At 40.2% G+C, this 20,213-nt stretch overlaps 1 protein-coding gene across 1 annotated transcript in view; it reads left to right on the plus strand.

The window, feature by feature from the left end:
* The window catches only part of ndst3 (N-deacetylase/N-sulfotransferase (heparan glucosaminyl) 3), a 75,889-nt gene that overhangs the window by 47,233 nt on the left and 8,443 nt on the right, over positions 1-20,213 (plus strand). The window contains exons 7-11 of the mRNA XM_083532817.1: positions 13,859-14,041; positions 14,613-14,709; positions 16,186-16,309; positions 17,293-17,467; positions 19,860-20,030. Of these exons, the coding sequence (XP_083388943.1) occupies positions 13,859-14,041; positions 14,613-14,709; positions 16,186-16,309; positions 17,293-17,467; positions 19,860-20,030 (750 nt within the window). The remainder of the gene's footprint in view (positions 1-13,858; positions 14,042-14,612; positions 14,710-16,185; positions 16,310-17,292; positions 17,468-19,859; positions 20,031-20,213) is intronic.

Consider the following 20,213-nt stretch of genomic DNA (forward strand, 5'->3'; position numbering starts at 1 on the left):
TTTTGGGGAAATCTAACTGTGGAGAAGGTATAAATGTATCAATAATGCCAAATCTCTATAAGGCTTTAATCGGGCACTTTATTTGTCATGCATTTATGTGATACAATTACTCCTAGCAATATCCTTGAGTCTTTTATCTATAGGCTCTAAGTGCTCCTGCTGTTAATAAAGCATTCAGTCCCATTAAGCCCTCAGTGTGGGAGCAGTTATAAAAAGTTCCACTTTAGGTTTAGGTTTCGTTATTTAACCACTATTCTGTAAATTTTTTCATGCAGTCTGTGGTCACTTTCTGTCATGGACAATGTGTATTGTCTCGATTTACTGTAAATTGGAAACAAATTCCTTGTATGCTCAGGAAACTTGGCCAAAAAGCTGATTCTCATTCTGATTCTGAAAATAGAGACACATACACAGTTGCTGGCTTTAGTCCACTATTTGCACAGGAAAAGTTGCTCGTATTCAGAGTCGGGTTACGCCCAGGCTTTAATCGTGTTCTTCATCACTTGATTATTCCTGAGTAGAAGTTTTTTAGATTAAATTTTTCACACGTGTCTAGACTAGTGGTCTCCAACTTGGAAGCTCTTGTGGAACCCATGATTTAGAGCCCATGATGGAGCCTATGATTACTAAACATATTCTTTAAAAAGCTTTTATATAATATAAGATTAATCCTTCATTTTCTTTTATTGCGTTGCTCATAGAATTGCATTTCATAACATTTCATACAAAATAAAGCTTGAAATTAAGTCATCATTTAATTATCATTTAATAATTGACATTTATTTTAAATATATATTTTTATTATACATTTTATTATAATGATATTATATGATAAGAATTATTAATATTATTTTTCAGGACTGATTTTTAAATAAAAAAGGGATTTAAAATACTTGTAGTTTCTTTAAAAAAAAAAAATGTAAGTTTTTTTGGATCTTTTTTTTTTTTACCTTCAACTGCGGGTAAAAGAAAACATTTAAAAAAAATAATGAATGAATAGTTAATAAATAAATAATAATTGTTATGTAAATCAAACAACCTAAGCCCTCTTAATATTTTATAACATCAGAGAGGGAAATCTTTGGAGAGCACTGGTTTGAAGGAACAGCTTTAAAATACAACGTTTAGGCTTTAAGGCAATTCTTGGATCAACCTTGAAATGCGGCTGTTGAAATTATTATAATTTTTTTTTAAATATTAACAATATATGAATGAATAAATGGTTAATGATTTTATTTGGGTTTAATCGAGCAACATGACTTTTTATTAGAAGGCCAATAAAATAGCACTTGATCCAGCGTGTTGTTTTATTTTAAATTATATTATATTATATAATTATTATATATCATATTAAAATATATATACAGATATGACTCCATTTGTGTCGTTTTTGACTATTTTTTTTTTTTACTTCTTTTGTTTTTGTTAATAATAATTGGGGAAAAATTTATTTTGTATAGGGTCAGTTTATTCATCTGACAGCAAAACATTTTTTAACTCATAAGAAGAAGAAAATCACCTAAAAACAATACCAAAGTAGAAAATTACCTACAGTAATAAATACAATGAATAAACATAATCAAATATATATAAATCATTAAATAATGTTAAAATATATAAAATAATTGTAATGTAATGTATAAACTCATTTAAAAGCTTAAACATGTTTAAATATTGTCTTATGTTCAGAACCCATAGTTTCAGTGTTTGGGTTCATTACAGTTTATTCACACTTGTGTTTTTGTTGGGATTTGCAGTGTCTCACTTGTGGTGAATTTGTGTCTTGTCCTCACATCTATGAAAAATATTCATATTGCTAGTGCTTCTAAGCATCATGCTATATGACTGAAAGATCAGGTGGTAATGATTGACCACCATAAAAGGGTGAAAAGGTTGCCAAAGCTTAGACATAGGTGACCTACTGTATTATTGGCATTATGGGTTGTTGTTAAGGGTTATAAGGGAGTGTCTGGGTCGTGTGTTAAAGGGTTTATTTAACTCGTGAGTTTATTTAAATCGTGAGTCTTGGGGGAGAATTATCAATGCAAGGCGAGGTGTTAACCATTAAGTGCGGTCACGCCGCCTGAGTCACACAGCGTTTTGATCCTCACTAACGAGCGCCGCTATGTGGGTGTTTTTTCCTCCCGATCTTCATGTTCCTGCTTTTGCTTTCATACATCTCTTCCACTTTTGAGTGGTTTCGATCTGCAAAGAGTTGAAGTAGCGAAGGTTAAGGGCTTGATGTCAATTCGGAGCTCTCCTAAAGGGGGCTGTTGCACACAGCATGCGTGTGATTCGACTCAACAATTAGCCCTTTGTGTCGGAGCCGATGTGTTCCTGCAAGCCGAAGAAGAAAAAGCACCAGGAACTAAAGCCAATCCTTTGAATTAAATAAATGTTTGTGTATCATTTTTTTTTTACCGTATTATTGCTTTAAATCTACCATGTTGCTTTTCGGCATTATTATTAAATATTTTTAAATTTAAATGAAAATTTTTAAACGTATTTGATTAATAAATAAAATGTTACTGAACAATAATGTGCTTTTGTTCAAGCTTGTAGTTTAATCGTAGTTTTACTAGAATTTACTTTGATTTCTGTTGATTGATGAGTTCTGGCACTGGGGGTGAATCCCATTGGTGGGGTCACTACTATTGGTGGTGGTGGGGTACCACCACTACCACCACATTAACAATGACTCACTGATTGGCTTCTACATTAGACAGCCAGTCAATCAATACCCTTCTTCTCCCTTGGGCTGGAACTCCTCAGAGTCGAGGCCATTAGTCAACTATAACAAACTGACAAGAGACAGAGACAGAGAGAGAGAGAGAGAGAGAGAGAGAGAGAGAGAGAGAGAGAGAGAGAGAGAGAGAGAGAGAGAGGGTGGTGGTGGTGTGGATAATGATGATTATGATGTTGATGATGGTAGTAGTAGTGTTGGTGGTGGTGTGGACAATGATAATGATGATGATGGTAGTGTAAATTGTGATGATAGTGGTAGTGAAGATGATGGTGGTGGGGTTGGTGGTGGTGGTGTGAATGATGATGGTAGTAGTAGTGGTGGTGGTGTGAATGATGATGGTAGTAGTGGTGGTGGTGGTGGTGGTGTGAATGATGATGGTAAGTCAAGTCAAGTCAAGTCAAGTTTATTTCTATAGCGCTTTTCACAACAGACATTGTCTCAAAGCAGCTTTACAGAAATCAACAGTGAAGGTGAATGGTGTGAATTTGTCCCTGATGAGCAGCCGTGGTGACTGTGGCAAGGAAAAACTCCCTTAGATGTTATGAGGAAGAAACCTTGAGAGGAACCAGACTCAAAAGGGGAACCCATCCTCATTTGGGTCACATCAAGAGTTTGATCATAAATCTTTCAACAATACAGAACACTGGAGAGTGAGAACTAACATGATTACTGGAGTATAAGATTATAAGTGATGTTCTTTCTGCAGTCTTATACAGTCTATATGGTTAGTAGCTCCTAGTTTTATAAGCTCAGCATTTGTGATCATCACAGATCCAGCATCAGCTTCTCCATGCCAGAGCCTTTAACACTCCAGGAGGTCCAATGTCAAACTCCACACATGTAGCAGGATCCAAATGGCACTGGTACGTCTCTAGATGGTTCGGGATGTTTGTGAGTTCTGCATCTACTTCTTCAAAGGTCCGTAATCATCACGAGGTGGGAGGTGACTGGAGCTGGCCAAACCTCAGGGTGTCTCGGGATGGGGAGAGAAAGAGAAGCAGTGGAGAGGAATTAGCGTAGCTGCTGTTCATGATATTAACAGCACAAGTTGATAATGTGCATGTGATCAGATGTTCTGGAGCACAAAGTTATGATATGTGATGTGTGTTATGTGTAGGCTTTGCTAAAAAGATATGTTTTTAATCTACACTTAAACTGGGTGAGTGTGTCTGAGCCCCGAACACTGTTAGGAAGACTATTCCACAGTTCAGGAGCTAAATGTGAAAATGCTCTACCACCTTTAGTGGACTTGATGGTAGTAGTGGTGGTGGTGGTGGTGGTGGTGTGAATGATGATGGTAGTAGTAGTGGTGGTGGTGGTGGTGTGAATGATGATGGTAGTAGTAGTGGTGGTGGTGGTGTGAATGATGATCGTAGTAGTAGTGGTGGTGGTGGTGGTGTGAATGATGATGGTAGTAGTAGTGGTGGTGGTGGTGTGAATGATGATGGTAGTAGTAGTGGTGGTGGTGGTGGTGGTGTGAATGATGATGGTAGTAGTAGTGGTGGTGGTGGTGGTGTGAATGATGATGGTAGTAGTAGTGGTGGTGGTGGTGGTGTGAATGATGATGGTAGTAGTAGTGGTGGTGGTGGTGGTGTGAATGATGATGGTAGTAGTAGTGGTGGTGGTGGTGGTGGTGTGAATGATGATGGTAGTAGTAGTGGTGGTGGTGGTGTGAATGATGATGGTAGTAGTAGTGGTGGTGGTGGTGGTGGTGTGAATGATGATGGTAGTAGTAGTGGTGGTGGTGGTGGTGTGAATGATGATGGTAGTAGTAGTGGTGGTGGTGGTGGTGTGAATGATGATGGTAGTAGTAGTGGTGGTGGTGGTGGTGTGAATGATGATGGTAGTAGTAGTGGTGGTGGTGGTGGTGTGAATGATGATGGTAGTAGTAGTGGTGGTGGTGGTGGTGTGAATGATGATGGTAGTAGTAGTGGTGGTGGTGGTGGTGTGAATGATGATGGTAGTAGTAGTGGTGGTGGTGTGAATGATGATGGTAGTAGTAGTGGTGGTGGTGGTGTGGATGATAATGATGATGATGGTAGTGGTGGTGTAAATGGTGATGATGCTGGTGTGAATGATGATGGTAGAAGTAGTGGTGGTGGTGGTGGTGTGGATGATGATGATAACGAAAATGATGATGATGGTAGTGGTGGTGCAAATGGTAATGATGGTGGTAGTGGAGAGGATGATGATGATGATGTTGATGATGATGATGATGGTGATGATGATGGTGATGGTGGCCAGGATGATTGTAATGATGATAATGCTGGTGATGATGATTAAAATTATGCAGATAAAAGGTGGTGATGATGGCAACCATTGTTGAAGATGATAATGCTATTGGTGGTGGTGGTAATGATGATGCTGATGATGATGGTGGTGGTAATGATGATAATGATGATTTATTTCCCTTTCGCTTCTTCTTTTCTACATTTACAGTGTTTGATAAATCCACTGATCCAGAACAACTTACAGAAGCACTTGAATTTTCAACTAAACTCTAAATTTCTATCAAAAAAATACATCCCTGTTCTCATTCACTATTTTAGGTACTGAGAGCATGAAGAAATCCTGACCTTCAGCGCTCTCCTTTCATCTCCTCCTTTATAACTCAGTTTCTCTTGTCAAGTGAGGATCAATTTACTGTTCAGTTATGGTGGCTATAAATTGAAGTATTGATCAGTTGTCAATAATTCATTGCCATAAAAGGTGGAACATTAATGCATTAATGGAACTGGGGTCTGCTGTTGAAAGAGAAGTTTGGTAAAGCCTTTAAAGGTGTTCGTAAAACTCCGGGTAGAGCTGCTTTCTTTTGCACACCCTCTGGGCTTAAAGGCAAACTCAATTTATTGGTCATTCATTATTGAGGTCTACCGAGCGTGTGTGTGTGTGTGTGTGTGTGTGTGTGTGCGCGCGTGTGTGTGTGTGTGTGTGTGTGTGTGTGTGTGTGTGTGTGTGTGATATATAGAGAGAGAACTACACCTGACAGGGCAGTGTACTTTAAAAGAAGACAATGGTGCAACATTAACATTTATCTATTTGCTGGTTATAAATATGGTTGGTAATAGAAAATGCTGGAATTTCTCTAATTCTATTTCATTTTCTTTTTTTACCTCATATTCTATTTTGGACAACTGACCAAGTGCTTTTTGAAAATCTTATTCTATATTTACTCCCCATTCGCCTCTATAATAAGCTTCACTCTTCTGGGAAGATGTTCCACTAGATTTAATGAAAGATGTTCAATAGAGTTTCAGCTCTATAGCTATAGATATGAAAAACATATCTCATGGACATGGCTTTGTGCACAGAGATCACAGGCTCATGTCACAAAAGGACCATTGGTATTTAATGGACACATACAATGAAAGAAAATATTTACAGATAAAATAAAACCAAATATTCAGAGCTGACTGACTGATTACAAAATGTAATAGGTAATGCTCATTGTTAAAATATAGTGAAGTAAAAAGTTCATATATTAAATTGTAAATGAAGTTGAGTAGAAAAATCTTTGATACTCAATAAAACTGGAAAGTAGCCAAAAAAATGACTTTAGTACAATAACGAAGTACTTTTACTCAAATACTTTACGCCACTGAGTGTCGACGATGATGGTGATGATGGTTATAGTTATATATGTGTTGATTATGTTTATAAATAAAAATTTCCAGTAATATAGAACAACCCACTCACTTTTTATTACAGAAAGTGACTATTTCATTACATCAGTGTCGTGCGTGAGGCTCCTGACATTTTCCCTGTCGATACGAAGGAATGAACGAAGAAGTGAGAATGATATCCAGAGAGAAAGACAGCAAATCGAATCAGGACGAGGAAATGACGGAGAGAGAGAGAGAGAGAAGGGCAATAAAAAAAAAAGTACAGATGGAACTAATAGAAATGGGGAAGTGGTGGGAATTGGTGTCGGATGATAAGGGGGCAGATCGAGAAACTGCATTAACCCTGGTATGAGTTTATAAAAAAAAGAGGAAGTGTAGGGCTGGAGGACACCATTGTGTGTGTGTGTGTGTGTGTGTGTGTGTGTGTGTGTGTGTGTGTGTGTGTGTGTGTGTGTGTGTGTGTGTGTGTGTGTGTGTGTGTGTGTGTGTGTGTGTGTGTGTGTGTGTGTGTGTGTGTGTGTGTGTGTGTGTGGTCTTTCATTATGCCTGCTTTGCCAAATGGGAGCACAGGAACACTACATGAGTGAAGTGGAAGGAGCACCATGTTATTTCGCTTGCTTCATCAGAAACTCGAGAAACTTCAGGAACTCTGAAATTTTTATTATTTTTTTTATAATAATAATCTGAGACTTTGTTTGTGTGTGTGTGTGTGTGTGTGTGTGTGTGTGTGTGTGTGTGTGTGTGTGTGTGTGTGTGTGTGCACAAAAGCACTCAAAGGCCAAGAGAGACGATGAGACGATGACTTTTGCACATCAGTCATTGTATTCAAGTGTGTGTGTGTGTGTGTGTGTGTGTGTGTGTGTGTGTGTGTGTGTGTGTGTGTGTGTGTGTGTGTGTGTCGGAGCGTGACGCTTGATAACGCGCCGCTGCCGAATGAGCTCCCACTGGGTTTAATTGAATCTCTGTGGGATCTAATTGAACGCTGATGTTTTTATTATGTGCCTGTTTTGTGAGCTGGAGATGAGTTTGTTGCGTAGGTCAGGTACGCTTGCGCAACCACTGCAGACAGCAAGTGTGTGTGTGTGTGTGTGTGTGTGTGTGTATGAGTATGAGTATGAGTATGTATGTGTGTAAGTATTAATCTCATGTTAAAGGTTAAACAGTTAAATCTGCATTAATGGAGGGTCTCTGATGTGTCTTTCTTATTTATTCGGTGTGTGTGTGTGTGTGTGTGTGTGTGTGTGTGTGTGTGTGTGTGTGTGTGTGTGTGTGTGTGTGTGTGTGTGTGTGTGTGTGTGTGTGTGTGTGTGTGTGTGTGTGTGCACGTGTGCTCTCACACTGGTTAAGTTTTTATGCCAGGTGAGTGATTAAAAATTCCAGCAGGCCCTGAACCTCCTCCAGAAGAAACATCTGTTTGGCCCTGTTTGTGTGTGTGTGTGTGTGTGTGTGTGTGTGTGTGTGTGTGTGTGTGTGTGTGTGTGTGTGTGTGTGTTTGTTGGTGTGAGTGTGTGTGTTTGTTGGTGTATATGTGTGTGTGTGTGTGTGTGTGTGTGTGTGTGTGTGTGTGTGTGTGTGTGGGTGTGTGTGTAATAGCTGGTCCAAATTTAGATGTAAAAACAGCAGCTTGTACTGGCACTCTCTTGTGTATTAGAGCCAGCCAGGATAGATGCATTTGGACCCAAGATTCTCCCCCAACCTCCACCACCACCACCTCTCACTCTCTCTCTCTCTCTCTCTCTCTCTCTCTCTCTCTCTCTCTCTCTCTCTCTCTCTCTCTCTCTCTCTCTCTTTTTTTTTTTTCCTTGGTCAGTTTTTTTCCCTCTTGTTCAGATAAGCTCATTTGTTCCCAATGTCTATAATCATACTACTTCAGGCTGTGTGTGTGTGTGTGTGTGTGTGTGTGTGTGTGTGTGTGTGTGTGTGTGTGTGTGTGTGTGTGTGTGTGTGTGTGTGTGTGAGTGTTATTGATTGCTCGAGGCACCTTATAAATCATATCTCGATCACACTCTTTATATTAGAGATTAAAAAAAATCCTATTGGTCAAGAAAATGCTGGTTTAGAGTTTATGGCTACATTTGGAACTTTATAGTTGATACTTTGTTCTTGGGGGGGGGGGCATCTTTAAGATGGAAACGATCTTCTTTCAGCTGCTCTCATTAGGGGGCGCCACAGCGGATCATCCGTCTCCAGACCCCCCTGTCCTCTACATCTGCCTCTTTTACACCAACTACCTGCATGTCTTCCCTCACCACATCCATTAACCTCCTCCTTGATCTTCCTCTTTTCCTCCTACCTGGTGGCTCCATCCTCAGCATTCTCCTACTGATATACCCCATGTCCCTCCTTTGCACATGTCCAAACCATCTCAATCTCGCCTCCCTCACCTTGTCTCCAAAACATCCTACATGCGCTGTCCTTCTAATAAACTCATTTCTAATCCTGTCCATCTTCGTCACTCCCAACGAAAACCTCAACATCTTCAGCTCTGCTACCTCCAGCTTCACCTCCTGTCTTTTACTCAATGCCACCATCTCTAATTCATACAACATCTCAGGTCTCACCACAGTCCTATAAACTTTCCCTTTCACTCTCACAGATACTCTTCTATCACAAATCACTCCTGCTATCACTCTTCTCCACCCACTCCACCCTGCCTGCACTCTTTTCTTCACTTCTCTAACACTATAAGATGGAAATAATGTTGTTGCTTATTGTGCGTATCATGTGAGATTCTTGTTTATCCTCCAAACTCTTCTCATAATATATCTCTTGCTCATGGTTGCCTAGCAACACATCAATCAATCAGTCAAGCCGTCATCTCTCAGCTAATCTCACTCCATGGTAACTGAAGCACCAGTGGAACTCGAGATGTTCGCCTATTCTGAACAAACAAATGACCAAGTGAGTTGTTCTCTTACAACAGAACAACTTGATGGGTTTTTTCTTTGTTTCTCATATTTCACAGTGGGTTTTTTTACATTTATAAATTGACGTCCCTCTTGTCACTTGCATTATAGCAGCTATAAACACTCGCTCCCTCTCCAGCATTTACTGTTTTCCTCTCTTTAATTTCAAACAAGATATACAAAATCTTGACATGACCAAATCATGAAGACTAGATTATTGCAGTAGAACTCACCTCTGATCTGATGAAGTTATGACACTAGAGACTCTTTCCATAAAAACAAATTATTTCTATACAAATCAAAGCTTTTCATGTTGAAGAGAAACCAGAAATCCCTCTGTCCTGAAGATTCTTCCATAAGCGTAACCAAAAAAACTGTGACCCATGTGCTGACACTGGAGACTCCGACCCCAAATATTCAAAATGAAAATGCTAAGTTCTTGGTTTCCTCTCCAGTCTTTGTGGAGGTCTTTAAAAAAAAGCATGGGCATTGTTTTGTTGTTTGAGGTCCTAAAGTGATACCATGTCAAAACTTCTACATCTGATAACATTTCTATCAGGCTTCGATTGTGTTTGTGTGTCAATACAATATGGATCCATGTAACCAATGAGCGGTTACTATAGAAACGATGAAGAATTAATACCATCTTATGACTTATGAATAGCATCTTCTGCCCAATGAGATTTGAGAATTGAACAGTTGCTATGGCAAAAAATAAACTGAAAGAAGGAAGAACGAAAAGGGCTTTTTACTTGTCACATATGCATTACAGCACAATGAGCTACCACTTGTATATATACAACAAGTTCTCTGTGAAGGAATATCCAACCAATCAAACAACAACATTACTTACCGTGTATCTGTCAATCATGTGGTTTGGGGGTGTGGCTTTCAAAAGGAAATTTGTTGTTGTTTGAAGTCCTAAAGCGCTCACTACACCTTTAACTTAATTTTCATGCATAAAGATAAACACAGAGTCAACATAAAAGAGTCATTTGCACAAGCATAAATATTTACTGTGGTGTGTTGTTGTTGTGTCGTTTTACACTTTCTCAGTAAGTGGCTTCTTGTACTGGCTGGTGGCTGCAAATTAAACTAGGCCACTTATTCCCTTTCACCCTCTCTATATTTACAACCTCCTAAAGCAGTCGAGCATGGGGAGCCTTCTCTTTTTCTTTCGCATTCTCTTTCTCTTCTTCTTTGCTTCTCGGCCCTCTCCTCTCCTCTGCCCTAATGCATTCTGAAAGCAAAGTTTAACATCCTGTAACGTTATTGACCAGACTTTGTTAATGTCAGTGCAGACTCTAAGATAGCGGGGCCCCTTGGTAACGCTATCGATCGCGATCATAAAAGCCCTGAGAGCGAGTGAACGTCCCCCTGCGGTCCACATTGAAATTATAGCGAAGTCAGGCGCTGAGGGAGCACTTCCTTTCGGTTTTACATCATCCCACACTGTGATGAGGGGCGGCCGGTGATTGAACGTCCTCTGGAGGGGGTTTCGACGCTGCCCATAACTTCACACTAAGACAATCGGTGCGAATGACCACATAGTCGCCGAGCATCTTTGAAAAGAATTACTCGGCAGAATACGACACGGTTATTGAAGGACGTGTTTACCAGAAAATAATTTGAGCGTTCTGACAAATCTCTCTGGCTAGTTTATGACATGTATTTTTATGGCTTGAGCGAAAAAAATCTGATTTCCAGTGGGATCCTGCTGCTACTGTAGCTTCAATTGCATTACACAAGAGCTCCTTATATGCATTTGTGGTTTGTCAGCTAAAAGGCATGCGCTCTCAAATCCAAATATCTTCCCATAACCAGCCAAGTTCTCCAAATGTATCCTTCCCAAGACAAGCCCTGAGTCAAACTAAATCTTCTCAATCTCTACTCCAAATGTTCTCTCTACCCTTTCAACCCCATAATGTGGTCTCTAATACACCTGTATAAATGTACTCGGTTTCTCCCTTATCTCAACACCAAATGCTCCCAGTCTTTTATCACATTTCTCCCAAATGTGAACCTTTTACCCATGCTCTCCTCATTAATATGTCTGTAGTGCTCCTTCATATTTTCCCAGAAATGTGTGATGTTTGTGATATTGCCTTTTGAGGTTAGCACCAGTCCTCAAGATATCTTGCACAGTACCTGCTTTTAATGAACGTCAAGTATCGAGAGACCGAAATATTCCCACCCACAGAAAATGCTTGGTTTTTTTTAGGAACCAGCTCGCCCACTTGACCCAGGCTCGCTCAGATAGTGCACATCTTTTTTGCTAGTATCCACTTGAACTCTCCCTGATAATAATTTATTTTGCGTTCTATGTTGCATGTACAGAATGAACTACGATTTGTCACTCGGAATAGTAATCAATAGGCACATCCTCATACTTTTTGGTCAAATTGTCCATAAGATGTCATCAACAAGAACACATTTCTGGAAGCTCGCAACCAATAAATATCCAAACAATGTGTACAAACTAATATGTGATATTGTATGTGGAACCCTGTCTGATAGACTTTTCTACAACGAGCCTTTATTGGTTTTCCCAAAGGTACAACTGATTGAACTGGAGATCCCACCAAATCCTCTAACCAAATGTCCCCTTACCCTTACACACCATCCCTTGCCATATGTAGTTTAACCCTTGCCAAATGTTCTTCAACTCTCAAAAAGAAACCAAATCCTTTCGATCAGCAGATCCAACACCTAACTCTCCATAAAATGTCTTTAAAACCTCCTAAAATGTAGTCAAACTCTCCTGAAATGGAGCTCAACCCTTCTGTAATATAGCCAAACCCTTCTGAATTGTAGGTGAACCCTTCCGAAATGTAGTCCAACTCTTCTGAAATGTAATCTAACCTTTCTGAAATGTAGTCAAACTCTTCTGAAATGAAGCAGAAATCTTGTAAAATGTAATCTACCCCGTCTGAAATGTAGTCAAAACCTCCTACAGTGTAATCTAACGCTTCTTTAATGTAATGTATCCCCCTGAAATGTAGTCAAACCTTCCTGAAACGTCAAGTCAAGTCAATGTCGTCAAACCCTTCAGAAATGTAGCCTTCTAAACCTAGTCTAAACTACGTCAAATGTAATCTAACCCTTTTCAAATGAGGTCTAACTCTTCTCAAGTGTAGCCAACCCTTTGTTAAGTGTAATCTAAACCTCACCAAATCTAGAATATACCTTTACAAATGTACCCTAGCATTTGCCGAATGCACCAACACTCTCCACTATAGTCTAACCCTTTCCAAATGTCCCTTTTCAAATAGTCTCACTTCTTGAATCTATAATATCTTCAAACATAAGCTTTCCTTTAAAAAAAATAATAACCTTGTCCTACAAATATATTCCAGCGCCACTTAAATCTAGTCTATCCCCAGCCTAAATATATACACTCCCAAATACATGTATCAACTTTAAAAATGTCCTCTAATTCAAATGTACCCTTTCTACCCCTTTTTACATAGATTCCTCTTAACAACCAGCCTGTCCTTCCTCAAATACAGGCTTTTTATCGTGTCTCAAATCCAAAGTTTTAAAGTACGAGGTGGTATCAAAAAGTAATGGTGACAGCTTGTGCTATTTTGAGCACGTGCGTTACTACCACTGCGATTTCATCATAAACACCAGGTTATAACCAGGATCAAACGTGAAATTCTGCCTGTAACTGGGCAAATCTGCCACATACGGCGATGCTGCAATGAGTCGTTTGAGGTGTTTTGAGGGGCACATGCGCTTTAAGAGCAGAAGAACATCAGTGAAAGACTATGAGAAATCAGGAAGACCTTCGACAAGCTCAACCCCTGAAAATGTCGAAACCGTTCGGCAACTTGTGCATGATGATCATCAGAGAACAATCCACATGATCTTCCGCCCTACTCTCCAGATTCGGCTCCTGCGGGCTTCGGTCTCTTCCCGAAGATGAAGATCCGGCTCGAAGATATCCGTTTTAACACCATTGAGGAGATGCGACACGAATAGCAGAAGGTGCTTGACACGATCAGAAAAGAAGACTTCCAGGACATGTTCTAGAAGTGGCAGGAACGCTGGGAGCGGTGTATTGCTGAGCAAGGGGACTATTTTGAAGGGGATCATGTGGAAACGTAGATAAATATAGTACTTTCTCGTAAAACAGAGAGAGTCTTGAAACTTTTTGATACCACCGCGTATGCTCCGTGTCTGTACCCTGAACTTGTCCTTATTCCATATTAGGGGCACACATGTACACTCTATCAACTCCATACACACACACACACACACTCATCCGAAAGGGATTTCTTTTTTAATGCAAATTTGGAATTCCTATTTCACGACACTGACACTGTATTACTGCCATCTGCAGGCTAAATCAACATGTTGTTTTATTACCCCAACACACACACACACCTATAACACACACTACTTCCACACTACATACCCACATTTATAAGCCACATAAACAACCACACTGTAATCATAAAGGTCTATGTTCCATTGGTGCAAATGCCTCATAAATACCGTCTATTGATGTTTGTGAAATACACTACTGTGTATAAGAATGCCAAATATCTGCTCACACTCTACTGCCTCCTGTTCTGCAGATCAGTATCTTCATGACTCATCTGTCTAACTATGGGAACGATCGATTGGGTCTGTACACTTTCGTGAACCTGGCCAACTTCCTGAAGTGCTGGACCAATCTGAGACTGCACACACTCCCGCCTCTGCAGCTCGCACACCACTATTTTACCCTGTTCCCAGAGCAGAGAAACCCACTCTGGCAGGTCTGTGCATGTGTGAGAGTGGCACAGAGATGTGTTTGTGTATGTGTGTGTGGGTAATAAATTGTTCAAGTAATCCTTAGAATTATGGTTAGTTTTAATAAAAAAATACGAGACGTACTTTGTTTCATAGTTGCATTGATTTTTCTGAAAAAAAAAATACCTTTAGTTTAAGGTTAGTTATTTTGTTATACGACAGCAGCCCTCAAATATAGAGGTACATATGAGTATTTATATGTGTATTTGGTTTCTTTTATTTATTTTTGCCTGGTTATATCTGATGGCACACTTTGTCTTGTTATTATCACAGTCTAGCACATCCATCTGTGTCTGAAGATTACCTTCTATCTGTAATGGACATATGGTGTGCAATGGTTCTATTGATTGTGTGTGTGTGTGTGTGTGTGTGTGTGTGTGTGTGTGTGTGTGTGTGTGTGTGTGTGTGTGTGTGTGTGTGCGGGTGCGGGTGCGTGTGCGTGTGCGTGCGCGTGCGGGTGCGTGTGCGTGTGTGTGTGTGCGTGTGCGTGTGCGTGTGTGTGTGTGTGTGTGTGTGTGTGTGTGTGTGTTTGTGCAGAACCCATGTGATGACAAGAGACACAAGGATATCTGGTCTAAAGAGAAGACATGTGACAGGCTCCCCAAGTTTATGGTGGTTGGACCTCAGAAAACTGGTAATTATTGCATTATAGTCCCGGGTAGTTAGAGGGTAGTTTTTTTATTTTTTTTTTTTGCTTTATCGAGCCATTTCTCATCGAGGTGTTTTCATGCGATGGTTTGATTTCTATTTAAGAGATGTCACTGACTAGGATTAGGAACCTGGCTAGCCTTGATTAAAGCTCTACTTTAATACTTTATATACAGCCAACTGTTTCATCGTTGTTAAAAATGTGACTTTTTTTTCTTCATCCAGGGAGTCAAATAAGTGGCTATTGTTATTCACTCAGGTGTCCGTTAAATAAACACATGGGGTCATGATGATATCCGGAATTAATCAATACCGGGGCAGTTAAGTGAGTCCTGATGTGAAGCAGAGTTGCTTGTACCATGCAAGTTGATTATTTCTAAATAATAGTACATGCAGAATGTCATACCATCTTTCATCAGTTTATGGATTTGGTACATGGTTTTTTTTTTTGTTTTTTTTTTGAGAACCTTAAACCACTAGCAGAAGTGCAAATAGAAGCACTGTGCAAATGATGTGATTAATCGTGGGTTAATTCATGGCAATCATCTGCGAGAGTGAAAGGGAAAGTTTATAGGATTGTGGTGAGACCTGAGATGTTGTATGAATTAGAGATGGTGGCATTGAGTAAAAGACAGGAGGTGGAGCCCAATTTAACAGCAAGAATCAAACATCTGTCTGTCTGCGTGGTTTTTTGGGGTTTTTTGTCCTCGCTGGTATTTCCTTACGCTCATGCTGAAATATTTTTTCATTGTTGTCCTTCAAGATTGTGTGTGTGTGTGAGCTGTTTTTCGCCTTTATCCCTGCTGTCACATCTCACCTTGTACAGCAAAGATGAAAGTGCAGCCAGAGACATTAGACGCACTGAAGGAGAACGAGCCAGACTCACTTGGGGGAGAGAGATGGAGAATCGGAGAAGGGCGAAAAAGACAGAACGCTCGTTCTTTCGCTGCGTTGCGTCGTGTCATGTTGCGTTGTGTTGCGTTGTGTTGTCTAGCTAAAGGAGTTTGATTGGTGTCAGGACACCAGTGTACTTAGACAGTTTGTGCTTTGAGCTCTCTCCGTTTTCGTAGCAGCACAAACTTATGAAACGCTCGCTCACCCACTCTCGTTCTGACACTCACAAACAGATACTCACAGATACCACGCTCGCTCGCTCCCACACACACACACACACACACACACACGTTCATATCCTGTCTTTTTCACAGGCAAATACATACATCCACGTCCACGCTGACTTTTTCTGAACGAGTTTAGATGCGCACATTTACACCCACAGCTAAAAAAAATCCATGCTGCAAATAGAGTATTGATTTCGGCCCGTTCTCCGTTTCCTTCTCACTCCGTCTTTTTGCTTTATCTGTCGACGCCATGTAGCGCGCTTAAACATATTACACTATCATTATCCGCGCAGGGCCTTATCTGTCCTCGTTTACATGTCTCGTCCCATCTCGTTTCGCAGGCACCACGGCGCTCTACCTCTTCCTTCTAATGCATCCGTCCGTCTCGAGCAGTTTCCCCAGTTCTAAGACCTTCGAGGAGGTGCAGTTCTTCAACACCAACAACTACCACAAGGGCATCGACTGGTAAAGAAAAAAAAAACACCTTTGTGTGCATTTGAAGCAGCCATCAGATTTCTTCACTCTACATAGTTAAAGACGGAGATTGTCATTTTTTTTTATATGTTCACACCCTATAACATTTCAGTCCAGACAAGATTGTTCTTTCAAGCATTTTACAAGCCACAGGTCTGACTAGTTTCTTTGTTTCGGCTTCGGTTAAACATTTTCTGGCCCTGAAATGATTTTTACAGAGCCTTGCTCCTTTAAAGGCAACTCATATGTGGTTTCCAAGGAGTCAGTTAAGGGTAAAGTAGAAGGCGTGTTAATGTCCTTATGATTGTAGTTCACCTCACTGACCACCAGACCTCTCAAAATGATTAATGATGATTATAAGGCTGTGGTGAGACCTGCTTTGTTGAATAGTTTATAGACAGTTGCATTGACAGGAAGACAGGAGGTGGCAAAGTTGAAGATATTGCGGAGTGATGAGGATGGACAGGATTAGAAATGAGTTTATTAGAGGGACTATGCAGGTAGGACATTTTGGAGACGAAGTGAGAAAGAAGTGATTGAGATGGAGGAGATTTGTGCATGTGGTGAGGGAAGACATGCAGGTGGTTGGTTTGAAAGAGGCAGATGTAGAGGACAGAGTAGTGTGGAGACAAATGATCCGCTGTGAAGACCCCTAACGGGAGCAGCCGAAAGCAGTAGAAGAAGAAGTAGTACAGAGTTCTTTGATATAACTGAACCACTGTGCCATTGGAGATAATCGTAAAACGTATTCAGAATTTTTTTTTACTAAAACTGGGCTTCATGCTAATTTACACACACAATGTGTATCCAGGTTTTTTTTCTTGTAGCACCTTAAAAGGATCACATGATGTAGTGATGTCATTATCTGTACTGCTAATACCTTTACTGTAATACTGTTGTACAAAACACAATGTACTAAATTTAAATCTGTGTAACTGGGAAACGTGTATGTGTGTGTGAATGACCTCTCAAAGGTACATGGATTTTTTTCCGGTTCCATCAAACGTCAGTACAGACTTCCTGTTTGAGAAAAGCGCCAGTTACTTCCCTTCGGAGGAGACACCCAGACGAGCGGCCGCCCTGCTACCCAAAGCCAAAATCCTCACTCTGCTCATCAACCCGTCTGACCGAGCCTACAGCTGGTACCAGGTACCCTCTCCCCACCACAGGAACCTAAGAAACAGGATTAACCAGTGTGAAATCTCTACATAGTTTATCTGTCTCAGTGTGTAGTGAAGTATGTAGTGTAGTGTAGTGTAGTGTGTGTGTGTGTGTGTGTGTGTGTGTGTGTGTGTGTGTGTGTGTGTGTGTGTGTGTGTGTTTGTGTGTGTGTGTGTGTCTGTGTGTGTTTGTGTGTGTGTGAGAGAGAGAGTGTTCTGTGCTGCAGTAGGTTAAAGAGTAGCTAGTTAAAGGGAGGATCGATGCAGCGAGGAGCGAAAGTCAATGCCACATTAGATTACCATCAGCACACTCTCTGCCTTTTAAACTCACTTATTGAGCTCATTCAGCAAGATGAGGTGGTTTATGTGTGAGTGTGTGTGTGTGTGTGTGTGTGTGTGTGTGTGTGTGTGTGTGTGTGTGTGTGTGTGTGTGTGTGTGTGTGTGTGTGTGTGTTTGTGCAGGTTTTCTTCACATATCCATCCCGATAACCCTAAAAATTCTAATAAAATGTGTATTTAACCCTAGCAGCTAATGTAATTCTTTAATTTTAGCTAATTAGCTTAGCTAACCAGAAAATCTGGCTAGTTGTATGGCGAGAAGTCACTTCCTGCTGATTTTAAATGTTCTAAATGCTATTTTGACCCATTTCAATGTTGTCCCAAGTGTGTCTGATGTGTCTTGATTTTTGTGGATTATATTACATGTACAAACTCAAACACGTTTCAAGTACGATCTACAACATAAGAGAGGATTGTTCTCTTTTACATATGCCAGCTAGCATTAGAAATGAAGTTTTGTGAACATTTGTAAATGGAACTTAAAAATCTAAAAAATCCCATCCGGACCACGTGTGTCCTGGCTGGAGTTAACAGTAGAGATTTCTGAATGTGATTTTAAAATCCTCTCTTATCAGAATGTTAAAACGTTGTAGTTGTTAGCAAGACGAGCAGGATTAGCATTTAATATGACAAAATTAGGAGGTTGGACTAGCTGGCTTAGCATTAGAAGACATTGTTTTAGGATTGGAAAATATAATCATATTGATATTATATGAATAATATATGTTCAAAGATCTTGTTAGGTCTAATTACATTTGTTATCCTGTCCTTGTTTGCATTATAGATTGAGCCCTTGGGAATGGGACTTGAAAAGCTTAGTGCATGTTTTGCTAGCTAATGTTAACAGTAAAGATTATGGACTTTTTCTTTTCATTAAAAAGATTTTAAATCCTGTAAGTAATCCTGTCAGGTTTGCTCATGCTCAATGATAAAAATGCATGAATGTAACTTCAAACTCATTTCAGAATAAATTGCTGGATATAGACGTGACTGTTTTGACCATTTGGAAGTGAATCATCTTGACATCTTGATTAAATGATACATTACTTAGCTGAAATGTGTTAACAGTGAGGTTGTCAAGCATTTATAAATTTCTCTCTTAAATCCTGTCAGGTTTGATCATACACTATATGGACAAAAGTATTGGGACACCTGACTATTTCCAGCCACATGTGATTCTTTAACAAATTGTTACCCAAGGTTCATGAAGATATGATGTACATGGTTTGGAGTGAAAGATCTTGAGTGGAATAGTGAATGGTAAATACAAACATCTAAGTCAGCCATGTGATCCAATGTTCCCATCACTACTCTTCTGATTGCAGTTTCGTCTGGTTTTTGATTTTGTTTTTTGCTTCAGCTTCGTATGGAAAGTCTTTCTGTGATTTTTTTTTAAATTTCCATCCCTGTTTTTCTCGTGCACATTTGTGTGAAAAGCACCTGGATGAAAAGCTGACAATAGAGTCAGTAGTGTTTCAGCAGTCTTTATTAGTTTATGAAAGCAACGTTTGTTTCTCTTGAAGGCTGAAGCATGAAATGGGGGGGGGGGGGGCACTGTGAACAGGGAGTGTGAAGAGAGAAAGAGAAGGAGAGAGAGAAAGAATGGGAACAAGGGAGTTTTTAAGAGAGATGGAATGAGTAAAATAGGGAGAGAGAGAAAAAAATCTCATCAGCAGCATGCCTCAGGAGGTCCTAGCATACAATGATTACCAGCAGCGAGAACATGGAAAAGAGAAAGAGCTTTCGATCCCATTTCCCCTCTTAATAAGTGTGTGTGTGTGTGTGTGTGTGTGTGTGTGTGTGTGTGTGTGTGTGTGTGTGTGTGTGTGTGTGTGTGTGTGTATATGGGCACCAAAAAAAAACAGTTACCCAAAATGCATCCTAGGCCTTGTAGCACTTTAGCATTACCACAATGGTTTTTTTCATACATCGTCTGTAAACATCACAGTTTTTATTTTATATAAGTTTCAACTTCCTGTTTCGCTCATAACACACTCTGTCTCTTCTATCTTTCTTCTTCTCGTCTGTGGTTGCCATGGTAGCACCAGAGGGCCCACGAGGACCGGGCAGCGCTTCGTTACAGCTTCTACGAGGTGATTTCAGTTAATCATCACGCTCCATCAGACTTAAGATCTTTGCAGAATCGCTGCCTCATTCCCGGCCTCTATGCCACACACCTGGAGAGGTGGCTCACCTACTACCCACCTGGCCAGGTACACACACACACACACACACACACACACACACATACACACGTGTATATACAGTACACACCGCTCAACACACATGCTGAAATCTAGATTGCCTGATGATGTTATCCATACCGATGCCATAGCTACAGTATACTGCACTTTGTTTTCACAGTGTGAAATGTTTGGATAAAATATATTTTTTTT

The sequence above is a fragment of the Silurus aristotelis genome (genome assembly GCF_946808225.1).
Source record: "Silurus aristotelis genome assembly, chromosome: 27".
Lineage (NCBI taxonomy): Eukaryota > Metazoa > Chordata > Actinopteri > Siluriformes > Siluridae > Silurus > Silurus aristotelis.